Consider the following 14786-nt stretch of genomic DNA (forward strand, 5'->3'; position numbering starts at 1 on the left):
GGGGCTTGAGTGGGAGAGGCGGCGGTGAGTGGGAGGAGGGGTGGGGGGTGAGTGGGAGGGGTGGGGGTGAGTGGGAGGGGTGGGGGGTGAGTGGGAGGGGTGGGGGGTGAGTGGGAGGGGTGGAGCTTGAGTGGGAGGGGCGGGGTGAGTGGGAGGGGCGGGGGGTGAGTGGGAGGGGTGGAGCTTGAGTGGGAGGGGCGGCGGTAAGTGGGAGGAGGGGTGAGTGGAAGGGCGGGGTGAGTGGGAGGGGCGGGTGTGAGTGGTGGGGTGTAAGGGGCGGGGCTTGAGTGGGGGAGGCGGCGGTGAGTGGGAGGAGGGGTGGGGGTGAGTGGGAAGGAGGGGCGGGTGGGAGGGGTGGGGGTGAGTGGGAGGGAGGGGCGGGTGGGAGGGGTGGGGGTGAGTGGGAGGGGTGGGGGGTGAGTGGGAGGGGTGGGGGTGAGTGGGAGGGGTGGGGGGTGAGTGGGAGGGGTGGAGCTTGAGTGGGAGGGGCGGGGTGAGTGGGAGGGGCGGGGGTGAGTGGGAGGGGTGGAGCTTGAGTGGGAGGGGCAGCGGTAAGTGGGAGGAGGGGTGAGTGGGAGGGGCTAAAGGGGTGAGTGGGAGGGGCGGGTGTGAGTGGTGGGGTGTAAGGGGCGGGGCTTGAGTGGGAGAGGCGGCGGTGAGTGGGAGGAGGGGTGGGGGTGAGTGGGAAGGAGGGGCGGGTGGGAGGGGTGGGGGTGAGTGGGAGGGAGGGGCGGGTGGGAGGGGTGGGGGTGAGTGGGAGGGGTGGGGGGTGAGTGGGAGGGGCGGGGGCGAGTGGGAGGGGCGGGGGCGAGTGGGAGGGGCGGGGGCGAGTGGGAGGGGTGGGGGGTGAGTGGGAGGGGTGGGGGGTGAGTGGGAGGGGCGGGCGGTGAGTGAGAGGGGTGGGGGGCGAGTGGGAGGGGCGGGGGCGAGTGGGAGGGGTGGGGGGTGAGTGGGAGGGGTGGGGGGTGAGTGGGAGGGGTAGGGGGTGAGTGGGAGGGGCGGGCGGTGAGTGAGAGGGGTGGGGGGTGAGTGGGAGGGACGGGCGGTGAGTGGGAGGGGCGGGCGGTGAGTGGGAGGGGTGGGGGGGTGAGTGGGAGGGGCTTAAGGGGTGAGTGGGAGGGGCGGGGGCGAGTGGGAGGGGCGGGGGCGATTGGGAGGGGTGGGGGTGAGTGGGAGGGGTGGGGGGTGAGTGGGAGGGGTGGGGGGTGAGTGGGAGGGGCGGGCGGTGAGTGAGAGGGGTGGGGGGTGAGTGGGAGGGGCGGGCGGTGAGTGAGAGGGGTGGGGGGTGAGTGGGAGGGGCGGGGGCGAGTGGGAGGGGCGGGGGACGTCTCTACGGCCGCCATTTTTGTTGTCGCTTCTCTGAGAGCTGCAGCGGCGGCGTCTGGCGGGGATCGACGTGCGAGAAAACGACGCTCGTAGTCGGGCGGATCCCGCTCGGGTGGAGTGGGGAGAATTTCTCACGAGAGGAGACAAGCATGCGGCATCGCGGTTAAATGTTGCGCCTCTCCATGCAGCCGCTTTTGCTCGGCCTGGTGCTGGCGGTGGCGGAGCGCGCGGGTGAGTTTCGCTTCGGATTTCCCCACCGCGATTGGTTCGCGGGCCCCCCTCCCCTCCAGCCCCTCCCCTCCCGCCTCTCATTAACATAATTATGCACGAGGAGGACCAATGGGGATTGAGCGTTCGCTTTGACCGGCCCGGCGCTGGCCAATGGCGAGCGAGGGTTCTGATTGCGGGGTGGTGAATGTTGGAGGGCCTCCGTGGCGGATTGAGAGAGATAATCTTGGCCTCGCGTCTCGGTGTTTTATGAAACCGCGTGCGCGCTTTGTTTGAGTGTGGCCGTGGGACCACACCGTGTTTCGAGTGATTTTACGCTTCTTATTCATCCTGGCTAATAAGTCTTGGTTTTTTTGGGAGGGATGCGCAATATTCGTCACAAAAACAACAACAACGCCGATGTTGCGCACCTTGTTGTACACTCAACACCGCCGCCCCCTCGCCCTGTGTGCGGATATTTAATTGTGGGGAGCGGTGGTGGTGGTGTAGCGTTTAGCAACCCGGCGACCCGAGTTCGATTCACACTCACGGCCAACACCGATCTGAACCGGTCCCTGGGCCTATCCCCTAGGTCGACTCAGCCTCAAACGAAGTACCTGGTGTGGAAACATCGCCACTGGGGAGACAAAGGCGGTCAGGTGGGGTTGGCCATAGGTGCTCGCTAACAGCGCTTGCCCCTACAGTCTGTTCCAGGCTTTAAGGGGGATCTTTGTGTAGTTAATTCCTCTGCACCGACCACATGGGTGGGTGTCCTTCTGGGTCTGATGCGATGGTCGTGAATGACGAATGCCTTCAACCTCGCCGTAGTTTCACGGATGGTGCCACTTTCTCAGCTTGATTATTTATTGCTGCGTACAGATACAGTGATTGGCGGTGATAACCCACGTGTGTACTTCATAAAAAGCCACCCTCGTCATCACGTTGGCTTGATGTAAATGGGATAGTTTTAATTATTGGATCGGACGTAGAATGAACTTAATAATGGACCAAATCAACCTAAATTTGATAACACGTTTTAGACCATAGCCTTTTTATGGCTTTCCAAGACAGCACGGATGTGCGTCACATGTACGCGTGCACAGCAAAAAACAACGATACAGTTGACAGCGAATGAAAGTGCTGTAATATCAATACACGCGCTGTTGTGTATATCAGTACGCCTGCATCACTTCCAAAACACTACAATGTGGATTTGCATAACGCCTAGAGGTAGCCGCATACTAAGACGCTGTATACAGAAGCGGTGGGCCTTGTGTTTTTTAGATAGTCGTAGGCAGAGGGGGGAAAACAAGTAAAGCTCCTGTAGCCTGGACTTGCACGGTGGCTTGGAGTAAATGACCGACCCCTCCCGCCGAACAAAAAGGTTGATCGAGGGATTCTTCAGAAAGCCTGGGTTCCTCATCCAGTCAATGCAGTGGTTTGTGTGCTTAATCCCTTCTTGTACCTTCACCCGCAGTGGCGTGAGCAGTAATGGCAGAGCTGCACCCGGTTACCATTATATATATATTTTTTACCATTCATCTCTTTACTCTGCTGTAGTTGACGCGCTTGCTAAAAGGCTTTGCGGCCAATTGCATATGCCACGCAGGGCCCAGGCCGAGAGTTCACTGACCATTCAAAACAAATGTTCCTTCAATAATTCATACGGTTTGATTTATTGGCAAGGAAGGGGAGTAGGCGACCCCGGACAGCCTTCCTCGGTGCCGGGAACGCTCCTGGTGTAGTCCTGTAAAGTGCACACAAAGTACCCTAATTAAAACTTGCTGCACGTGCATATTGAATGCACCACCGCATTGCCTAAAGTAGTGCAGTGCCGCGTAGTACGGCACTTGCTGTCCGGTGGCCACGTGGGCCATATGCGTTGCAATTTTATCACGGGAAACAGGAAAAGTGTTTTGTGAACGTTTACAGTTGTGAGCGTTTTCGTTTTGGAGCGTTTAGTTTTGAGTCGGCTACGTGCAGGGTAATGAATAGCTATGCACGTAGAACAATATTCAGAGAGACCTAAGCTATTCCATTAACTGCGGTGTTTTTTGGTTGTTGTGCAATCCAGTGCACCTATCGGCAATTGAAACAAAATGCTACACCTGGGGTACACTTCCAGTTCCACCCACCTACTTGCAAAAATATTACTTTTAAGAACACACTTGCAGGTTTTCGTGCTGTGCCATGTGCTTTACTGTAAAGAGAACAGCAACATGTTTCGGTGATGTTAGCAAATCCGTTTTATGACCTTTGAATATTTTCACCGAATCTCAATGATATTTGGGATTAATGTGAACTTTTTACCTATAAATAGCATGCCCCCCAGACTTTATTTTTCGTAGAAATTCCATTTAGTTTTTTTTGTGTGAGATTAATCCTTGTCACTGCATAACTGTTAACATTTTTTATTTAAAGCTTTCGTGACTGCAGGGATTCATATTATTGGTTCTTTCGGTAAAGTCACATAGAAGGGAAACAATAAAATAGTAAAAATATAAAACAAATTCTCCCGACGTTTCGACTGCAATACAAGCAATCATCATCAGGTTTGAAAAACACAGCAAGACATTTTTATTTTATTGCTTTGTATTTTTATTATTTCATTGTTTCCCTTCTACGTAACTGTTAACATGGTACACTGAGACATCTCCTTTACCAGTGGCAAAATATAGTAATAGGTTTTTACCCTTTCAATTGGTACGCCTTTTGGCGTCATCTGGTCCAACACCAATGGAGACTAGGCTCTAAGAAAACTGTCTCGGGTGTGGACCAATCAACTTCAAGGACAGTGCAAATCATTATCAGAGTTGTTTCTTTTTGTTTGCATTTTGACTGCTTGTGTTGTGGTTTTTGCAAACATGATGCCTTGTATAAAGGTGTCAGTTTTTGTACCAATTGAAAGGGTAAAAACCTATTACTATGTTAACATGGTGTATGACATGAAAACGTGATCTTTGTAAAAAAAATGGAGTACCATAACTATAACGAACATACCACTGTGCTTTTGCCTCTTCCCCAGCTCCAGGAGAGGCACTGGCCAGGGCACCAGCAGGTACGCGATGAGCTTTGCTAATTTTCTGGTCCAAGCAAATTACTCTAACGTAGTATTTTTTTTTCGTTTTTTGGGATTGTTGAACCCGAAACAATGTAACAGCCCGCTTTTGAGCAGTGCCCATTTGTGCGTGGTTGGTTTGTGCAGACTCTCGGTGCTCTTCAGACCAGTTTGCATGCTGGAGCGGCAAAATAAAGTGCATCCCACTCAGCTGGCAGTGCGATGGCTGGGCCTCCTGCGAAGACAACAGCGATGAAGCCAACTGCCCCGGTAAAGTTGTCAGTGGGTTTCCCCTTCAGTGTTTGCTTCATCATATGTATATTTGTCTTAAACGTCAAGGACACCATCTAGTTGGTGTAATGGCGTCTAAGTTGCGTTACTGTGCTTTGGTTTAAGCTTTTGATAAAAAAGACGAGTCCTTTCTACATTGCATGTGTTTACCAACCTGTTCAAAAGCCTACCAGTGTTACTTAAGACTTCTTTTTAATTTAGCCTTCGAATTGGATATCGCTAATGGTTTAGACAACTCAGCGTTTTCTAGTCTTCACAGTATGCCTCAATTAGTTAATTATGCCGTTGCATATTCTATGGTTCTTTCGGTAAAGTCACGTTGATAGAAAAAATAATAACAATAAAAATGAAAATAAAGTGAATAAATCCATTGCATTTTAAGTTCCAGCTTTTTAGAATAATTGTATAGTATGTGCTGTCATCTATGTGAAGATGGTCAAATTCCCTGTAAATGGCATCCTTTGATTTCTGTAGTGAGGCAAGTTCCATTCATTTATCTTGTCGTTCAAATTGAACAAAAGATGTGTGGTGCTGGACACACAACTCGAGGGGATTATGGGTTTTAGTTTACGGAGCCTTTTACAGCCTTCATTGGTAGTGGTCTATTTTAAAAGAAAGCACAAGATTATTGTTTTCTTGATGGCCAAGATGGGTTTGCGTTTTGTAATTAATCTATGTTGACAGTTGAAGTTGCGCTTCACATATAGGGTAGTTTCCCCACTTGCAAAACCGTGAGGCCTTTTGTTATTTGTCTTTAAAGTGCTGTATACCAATGCAAATTTGGTTGTTTTGTCTGTAGCCTTTTAGTGGCACATGGTGAGAATGTTCCCAATTATTCAAATGCCTGTAAATATTTCTTCAGGGCTATTTCCCCTTTCTACTGTGCTGGAAGATGCAAGTAGCAGTGTTGAACCACTTATTTCCTTACAGGAGGAGCTGATGTTCAATTGCATGGCACAACTACTCATTTCATTTGTTTTGCAGGCTGAATTGTACAGAAATGTTTCACTTAATTTCTTCAACATTATCCTTGGGTCTCACTAAAGCTTGACTATCTTCATAAAATACACCAACGCTATTTTCGAATTTGATATATGTTTATAGTGAACATACATTTTTAGATTTTCTTAATATGACACACATAATGCATAATCAATATGGAATATACGTTGATATTTTTTTACGTGTTTTTAAGTTGTATCATAGTACCATAAATATTTGGTTGCAAATAATTTTAATACATGCCATTTCCTTATTTATGACTTGCAAAAATAACTACTCGTTTAACCGTCATAGAAGATTTGTTTTTGTGCACCAGCATTTTCTAGTCAAAACAACAGATGTCAACTTTTGAAAGCGACATAGCAAGGCTGAAATTGTTTAATAAACTTATTTTCTAGATACACTTTAGCTGCAGTCAAATGTTTGCTCCAGAAATTAAGCACAGTGCACACATTATAGGGAGATTTAGAGTAAAACAAATAGAAATTTTCTTTTTTTTCGGTATGCAGAAGATAAACTTTTCTTGAATACGTACCAGTGAAATTTTTTTTATTTTAAACCAAATACAGGTGGCATTTGTAATAATCACATTCCTTTAAGGAACTCATTCTCATGATTGAAAACGTCATGTGAAATGAACAGGGGTATTGTTTCTGTATCCATGAGTCATGGGCCTATATTTGATGTTTTATTAAAAGAATTTGGCATGTTTCCAATTGATGTTAAATTGTAATAAGTGGTTCATAAATGCTTTGTTTCCCACATCGTGAATGATCCAAATTCTTTCGGCTCAGTGATTCACACGGCATATTCATATCACTTATAAATGAGAGTTATGTATGCTCTTCAGGTTATTCAACATTACGATAGTTAACATTCCCTGACCCTTTTTTCTTCTTGGTTCTTTCGGTAAAGTCACGTAGAAGGGAAATAATAAAATAATAAAAATAAAACATAATAAAATAATTCTCACGACGTTTCGGCCACAACGCAAGCAGCCGTCCTCAGGTGAAGAGCAGGGTCTGTCGAGAAGACATTCAGACTCTGTCTTCTTGACAGACCTGTTCTTCACCTGAGGACGGCTGCTTGCATTGTGGCCGAAACGTCGTGAGAATTATTTTATTATGTTTTATTTTTATTATTTTATTATTTCCCTTCTACGCGACTTTACCGAAAGAACCAATAAGATGAATCCCTGCAGTCACGAAAGCTTTAAATCGAAAATTCCCTGACCCATATAAAATAAAATAATGGCTTTGTTCTCTCCCCTGAAGGACCAACGGAAGAGGTGTGGATCTACCAGAGTAGAGACCGGCCAGAAAACAAAGGCCCATCGGGGGACAACTCCCGCGTCCAGACCATGTTTGGCCTCTCCTCAGACTCTCAAAGTAAGGGTGACATTTTTGTCAAAACACACGTTTTGACTGCTCGTTGCTCAACAACATTTGACCGATTTGTCAGAAGAACAAGTGTGCATCATAAGTTAACTACCAAACTTAGGTATTTTTGGAAGAAAATTGCAAACATTGTATATTTAATGAAAGAAAGTAGTTGAATACAATTGAGAAATCAGTGACTTTTGATGCTGCTTTATTTATACTAGAGATGAGTGATTCATACCAAGGTTGCTCATAACTAATCATGACTAATAAGTTGATGGGCACCTTTTTTGGTCAACCCAATGGGTTGTGTTTAAATCTGATTCCAATGAGCTGTTCACGTTCGATATAACTACTCTGCTTTGAAATTCTAATTAAAGTTTACTTTATTTATCAGAAAGCAATATAGCTGCTGACATGTGTGCACGATTCACAGAGAAGTGCCCCTCGGGCTGGCGTTATTACGAGGGCACAGCCAGCTGCTATCGGGCATATGCGACTGCTGACAGCTACTGGGAGGCTGCCCAGCTTTGCGGGCAGGCCGGAGGCTACCTGGCTACTCTCACAAGTGACTTGGAGTTGCAGTTCATTCTGAGCCAGGACTGGGGACTGGAAGAGCGAGACGGTCTACCACGTGAGCATGGCAGGTCAGTTGCCAAGTATGAGGCTGAGAAAATGTAATATTTTCTTTTAGAGTATGGGGTAAACGTGTGGATTTCTTTTAATGAAGACGAGCTGCTGTGTTAACTTTCCTTTGTGTGTGCAGGTTTTGGGTAGGGTACCAATACATTGTCACAAACCGTAGTAAAAATTCACTGGAGGGCCACTGGCAAGAGGTTCACGCATGGGGTAAGTATGCCACCAATTGTTGGCTTGCATTACATTTTATATATTTTTGTTAAACGATTTAAATGTAATTGTAAAAGTTTCAAGCTGATTAATGGTCATGCAGCATTGTCTTGCGATGCGGTTGCATTTAGTGATGTTACATAGCTGAATGTGATTTAAAATTCAGTTGCTTATTATTCCTGATAAAAAAAAGTTTTATTTTCAATGCATTTGTGTGTTTCTATTACAACAATGTTTGTATTGAACTTTTATACACATGTAAGAACTGTTAAACACATGAATCTAAAGCAACTACAGACATTTTAATTGATATCACGCTTTGCTCTGTCATTTAATTCCGATCGTTTATTTTTGTTTAAAGGAGTGGGCTCTCATCAAGAGGTGGTTCTTCCCCCAGACAAGGTTGTTAACACATTGTTTGATATTTGTCCTCGTTCCACGTGTCACTGGCCTATTTTAAACACCATGATCAGGAGTGAATAATACTGGTAGGAACGAAGTGGACCAGACCACCAATAGATTAATGTGTCCGTCCGTCCGTCCGTCCGTCCGTCCGTGGGAGGGGTGGTGTTGAGGGTGGTGTTGGAAATGAAAGACTACGAGTCTTTAAATCTCACAGCGTTTCTTGTCAAAACAAACACTTTTAATTAACGTTACACTAGAATACAGTAATTTTTTCTTTAACTCCTCTATACCCGGTCGATATCTCTGTACCGGTACTAAGTATTATTCCTACCAGCCCACCCCGCAGGGTCCTGTTTAATCATTCTGACCCAAAGCAATTTCATAACCACTGGCCGTCTTGACTTTCCCCCCCCCCCTTTAAGGTGCCCACTTTTGGGGCAGCCATCTCAGAGCAGGCAGAGGTGCTGTGTGGCCAGCTGCAGTGCTTCCACTACCCAAGCTTGCGGCACCGTGGGCTACACAGTTGGTATGCTGAGAACTGCAACCAGAAAGCTCCCTTCCTGTGCAAGCAAGGCAAGTCGCTGGCTGCTATTTGTATTTCTTAACATACTCCGAGATTAAAGTGTGTCATTTACTTTCCTTTGGGATGTTGCTGGTAAGTTCATAATTTCCAGCGGTAGTTTGTAGTGTGTTGCCACTTATTTAACAATTTTCACGTAGTGGCCAGTTGGCTCAGAACACACAGCTGGCATCACTGAGCCTCCTGGGTTCATATCCAGGAAGCCACCTATGATTAAACTTGAGAAACAAGTAAAGAGTGGATAATCTCAGCCCACTCGCCAATTACTGCGTGACAAAATTGACACATTAAATTTGGCTGTGCATTTGGGCAAAATTCCCGGGAAGAATTATTTTAGCTGAGAATTTAAAAAATATCTGTCACTCATGCAATTAAATTTACTGTCATAACAGGTGGGAAAGTGCTGTTCTGACTGTCTGAAACAAAGGTCACTTGAAGGGATCTCAAGAGGTAGTTTTATCCTCAGCGGTGGGCTGTTATATAACACGAACATGATGCCCATATCACAATTGGGATATGTCGGGAATGGGTAATAAATGTGCACATTTTCACCGATTTCGCACAGTAGGGAAATTGTAAAGTCAAATAGAATGGGCAACATCGGTAGCATGCTTAATACCTAGCATTTACTTAAACATATATACAATATGGTGTATACCTGTTGAACAAATAAAATCGTTCATCGGTTTTCACGAGCATCGATTAATCTCCCCCCCCCCCCCCATGTTGTGGGTGCAATTGCAGAAAAGACGTGCATCGACATCCGAGAGAACGTGGTGGTGGAGGGCCAAGACTTCACGCCGCGAGGCAGTGACCCGTGCCTCATGTGCAAGTGTCACAAGGGCGAGGCTGAGACGTGCATCGCTGCCTTGTGCGAGCGTCCCCAGGCCTGCCAGCGTTTCCAGATGGACCCTCGTGAATGCTGCAAGTTTACCTGCCTTGACCCAGGTGGCTTACACACACAGCTTTTCATCAACAACACACTACAAATTACTGAACGCCAGAAATGTGGCCGATTCAAAGTACAAACCTGATGTTGCTATAAAGGGCAGCTGTTGAGAATTGTATTCAATGGGTGCTCTTTACCACCCATAGGAGATGATCCAATGAATGGACTTGTGAAACCAACGTTGATATGAAATAATTGCGAGCTTCCATTATTGCTGGAAGGTTTGTGTTTTTCTCATGTCCCTCTGGTTTTGGTGGCATTTGTGTGCAGCTGGTGGTAGCTTCCTGGATGGGATGGCAAGTGGAATGCGTCTCATCGTGAGCTGCATCTCCTCCTTCCTCATTCTATCTCTCCTCCTCTTCCTGGTGCACCGTCTGCGTCAGCGGAGACGCGAGCACATTGAGTCGCTCATAGGCGCCAACTGTGAGTTACTTTGCATACCCCAACCACAATTGACACTCAATAATAACACTAAATGATCTTCTTGGTTCTTTCGGTAAAGTCACGTAGAATGGAAATAATAAAAGAATAACAATAAAACATAATAAAATAAATTCTCACGACGTTTCGGCCACAACGCAAGCAGCCGTCCTCAGGTGGAGAACAGGTCTGCCGAGAAGACGGTCTGAATTTATTTTATTGTTTTATTTTTGTTATTTCCGTTATTTCCATTCTACGTGACTTTACCGAAAGAACCAAGAAGATGAATCCCTGCAGTCACGAAAGCTTTAAATCGAAACACTAAATGACTTAACAGAATTCTACAATCACATCCAAAGGGCATTACATAACAATCACAGTCATTTACTATTCACCCAGTGTTATTCTAATTGCTTAATTTTTTTGGCCACTTCAAATGTATTGAGCCATAGCCTCTTTCTTTTTAGTCTTACTTTAATGCCACATTACGTTTAGCATATTCCAAGTTCACCAATTTATTTTCGGGTGTAGCCCTTCATTGCAAATGAGAATCAACATTTCAATGCGCATTGTAATTAGCTAAATTTGCCACAATATAAAGAAATGAATGCAATAAACCCTAAATTTACAGTTTATCAAGGGGTAGGATAAATAATTCTTACAGCATTAATGGTTTTAAACTTGTTGCAACATCCTCCTGTAGATTTAAGTGTTATAGAAAATTTTACTTTAGGTAGTTGTCTAAAAAAATGCTAATTATTTTACAGGATGAAGACATTGCTTGAGTGTTTATTTTCAAATATTACCAATTCATGCTTTAGGGCTACTCAGCATTGAGGGTTTATGGGTCCTTTGTGTAGATTTAGGCGTGTGTTAGCAGGCTAAATCTGGTATCACTAGCTTTTTTGTCCGTCCAAGGACAGGTGTATATTGCAGTAAATCTGAAATGTTCAATAGAAAAATTGTTCAGCTCATGATTATTAATGAGGGGGGAGGGGGGGTTGCCCTATGTGGAGTGATGTCATCCGCTAATGGTTATTGGGGAGGGGAGCAGAATGTTGAGTGCGCGACCTTGTGCTTTAGTGTAAATTTCACACGGGCATGAATATTAATGAAGGGGGGGGGGGGGGGGCCCTCTTTTGCAGTGACGTCACGCACGGATGTAGCCCTGTTGCGTATATTTTTTTTGCGTCACTTTCTGTAAAGAAACGTCATTTGAAGCGACTTTACATAATAAATTATTTAATTCAGATCGACCTTCCTCTGCATTAGTGTAAAAATCCACCCACTCATGAATATTAATGAGGTGGGGTGGGCCTCATATGGAGTGACGTCACACGCAGGACACAGATTTCTGGGCGATTATAGTAGGTAATTGCCCTCGATTCAAATTCAGTGTGTGAACTTTGTTCTGCAAACCTAGAGGACCGAGTTTAATTCAGAACAGTTAACATCACTCGTGATTATCTGAATTGGTACTCAGCCTCCGAGGTTGACTCTGCCTGAAATACCTGATGCGCTGAGTAAACATCCATATTGGGGAGACAAAATTGGCCAGGATTTTTATTATTATTTCTTGTTCCAGCAGTGCGTAATGCTATAACAGCGGCGGTTGTCTTTTTGTGCAGTGCACCACCTAGGTTTGGGTCGAGGCCGCATGCATGGTTTTGAGTTGGGCCCCGAGTCACTGGGCACAGGCTTCACGCCACTGCACCTCTCCGATGACGGCGAGGGTGGAGCCTTCCATTTCAGCGAACCGCCCCCGCCCTACACGGCTTACAAGTCTCCCGACTCACCCCCACCTCCTGAGGACCCTCCACCAGCCTACGAACTGGCAGTCAGCACTGCTCCGACACCAGCTGCTGATACTGGTGTGTGGTTGCGCAGCACCAACCATGGAGAAGTGAGGGGGGTTGGTAGAGATAAGTAGAGGGTAGGAAAGTGGAGTCGGCAACTAAAAGGCGCCTGCCTGCCCTCACGTCTGCTACTTAATACCATCACCCTGTGAGCTGGCCAAGCCACACCAACACACCTTCATACCAAATGTAACGCTTACTCCAATGCACATCTTCGCCAGCGTGACTTTTGCAATGTTTAAGACACCCTGTTTCTTGGCAAGGGTTTGTACCTCCTGACTTAGACGTCACCAGCTGTTACTTTCACACAGTCTCACTGGGCATGGGTCCCAGCAGTGGGCTGGTGGAATGTGAGTTGGTAAAGCTTGACAGCCCCTGGTGTGATCGCATACTGGTGTCACACTATTGGTGTCCAATATGAAAATGTTAATATCATGGCTTGGGAGTTTGAAGCCCTCCTAAAGGTATTAATGTACTCTACACTCCAGCATCTCTTGAGATATTTATATAGACCTATATTGCAGATGTTCTCAGTCTTGGTAAGACATCTTTATGAATTGTATGAGACAGTGTTCATTTAATGACCAGGGAATTAAAAAATAACACGGTCAAAAAATATGAATTAGGCATTCTGCACCTCCACATCCATTTGCCAAAAGGTACTCTCTTAAGGCAGTGGTTCTTAATCTTTACTACAGCTTTGCACCTCTTTGGGTTTTCAACCGTTAAAAAAGTGTTTATAAATATATCGGTTTGATGAAACAATAGTTGTATTTACGTGCTCGTGTTTAATTTGTGTTTCATGTCTCACACATCTATAAAGGGCATCTCACAGCCCCATGGGGTGTGCACACCCCAGGTTAAGAACCACTGCTCCAAGGTGTGTGCACATGCCCTTGTGTTCTTTTTAGGCGATGGGGAACGCTACCACCGCCTCTTAGCGGATGACGCAGGGATGGCACTGGGCTGTGGTCCCGAGGGGCCGGTGCACCCCGAGGCGGGCAGCACAGCCGTCGCCGTGGTGTCCCCTTGCGCCGATGGCAGTGCGATGGCGCTGCTAATGTCTCAGCCCAACAGTGATGGTGGCGAAGACGCTGCAGCAGTCGAAGCAGCGGCGGTCGAAGCGGCCTGCACTGGGGAGGGACGCATCACACGCAGCAAGAGTAGCCAGAGTGCTGCATCTGTCAGCACAGCGGTGTGATCATCATCATCACCACCACCTCTTAGTTTCCTCACTTAGTTTCCTTACTGGTAGAAACCACCTGGTTCCACTAGCCCACAGGGGATTATTGTGTGTCCGTCGTGCATCCAAAAATGGGAGGGGTGGGGCTGGGTAGAGAGGGGAGGGTGGGGAAGGGCTGGGTCGGGAGGGTGGGGAGGGGCTGGGTGGGGAAGGGCTGGGTGGGGAGGGGGTGGGGAGGGGCTGGGTGGGGAGGGGCTGGTCACCCCGTGGTGCCCTTATAAAAGTCAACGTTTAACCTACTCAGTCGGCCATATTTGCGGAATACACCACGCCGCCATTGACCGAGCAACCCAACGTTCCTACCAACTCCCTCCGCAGGAATGTGTTCTTCTTTCCATGTTTCTGTCATCTTCCCAAAAGTATTTTAAAACATCATTACTGTTATGTTCTTCAACTATGAAAGTGTTCCGTTGCAGTCTCCTGGGCTGCAGAGTGGGGTTGTCAGTGTGTGTGCAGTTGAAGCATTTTCAGAAAGGCTGTCAAAGTTGTGGTGGTCATGTGGCAGTGTTTTAATGCCTATGGGCATATATGTCATGAGCATGGTAATTTGGCAGCTATGACAATGATATGGGAGCTGTGTTTTCTGCTCCATGAGGTCAAAATTTAGTTTCATGTGCAAATTAAAGAATATTCTCCTTTGCAGGTTTAATTCTGCTGTACAACTTATTTTACTGCTGTTGAGAGCCTTGTAAACACACTATCCTTAATGGCCAAGAAATTGTGTAAAAATACTTCAACTCTAATACTTAAGTAGGCTAACCCATTAATTCTGTAGTGCTGCCATCACATTGTGACACTGGCGTATAAGGAGGTATGACATGCATGGTTATCATGCCATTCCCCATCATAACGTAATAAAAACAGCTATAAGTTACAAATTTCCATATTTTTACGTCCGATAAATCAATGTTTCTTATTCTATAGACTTCCAATGCAGCATGCTCGTGCAACAATGTAATCATGATTTGCCAGAAAGTATCCCAGGTAGTTTCAGTGTTTACGGGAACTCGGGAGTCATGTGCATCACCATCGATAATTAATGTGGCAACCAGCAAAATCTAATTTTTAGCATATTCATAGTCTGAGAGAAACATTTTATATTCTGTAATCATAAAGTGAAAGGACATTTAAATTCCTTAGAATTTCATTATTTCAACATTACCCTACCTCTGCCAGACGGGTTTCACTTGGTACATAACAAAGTGTAAATAACAATGGTAT

General features: G+C 46.2%; 1 protein-coding gene across 1 annotated transcript; it reads left to right on the top strand.

The window, feature by feature from the left end:
* The first annotated feature begins 1339 nt into the window (after nucleotides 1–1339).
* DGCR2 (DiGeorge syndrome critical region gene 2) lies at nucleotides 1340–13640 on the top strand. The gene is made up of 12 exons (XM_061561307.1): nucleotides 1340–1557; nucleotides 4559–4591; nucleotides 4739–4861; nucleotides 7159–7272; nucleotides 7700–7910; nucleotides 8030–8112; nucleotides 8474–8514; nucleotides 8940–9090; nucleotides 9842–10045; nucleotides 10317–10469; nucleotides 12095–12337; nucleotides 13234–13640. Exons 1-12 carry the CDS (start codon nucleotides 1494–1496, stop codon nucleotides 13521–13523), a joined length of 1710 nt encoding a protein of 569 aa, XP_061417291.1. The 5' UTR covers nucleotides 1340–1493; the 3' UTR covers nucleotides 13524–13640.
* The last annotated feature ends 1146 nt before the right edge of the window (nucleotides 13641–14786 follow it).

The sequence above is a fragment of the Lethenteron reissneri genome, chromosome 27 (genome assembly GCF_015708825.2).
Source record: "Lethenteron reissneri isolate LAM-NWPU_2019-01 chromosome 27, ASM1570882v1, whole genome shotgun sequence".
NCBI lineage: Eukaryota > Metazoa > Chordata > Hyperoartia > Petromyzontiformes > Petromyzontidae > Lethenteron > Lethenteron reissneri.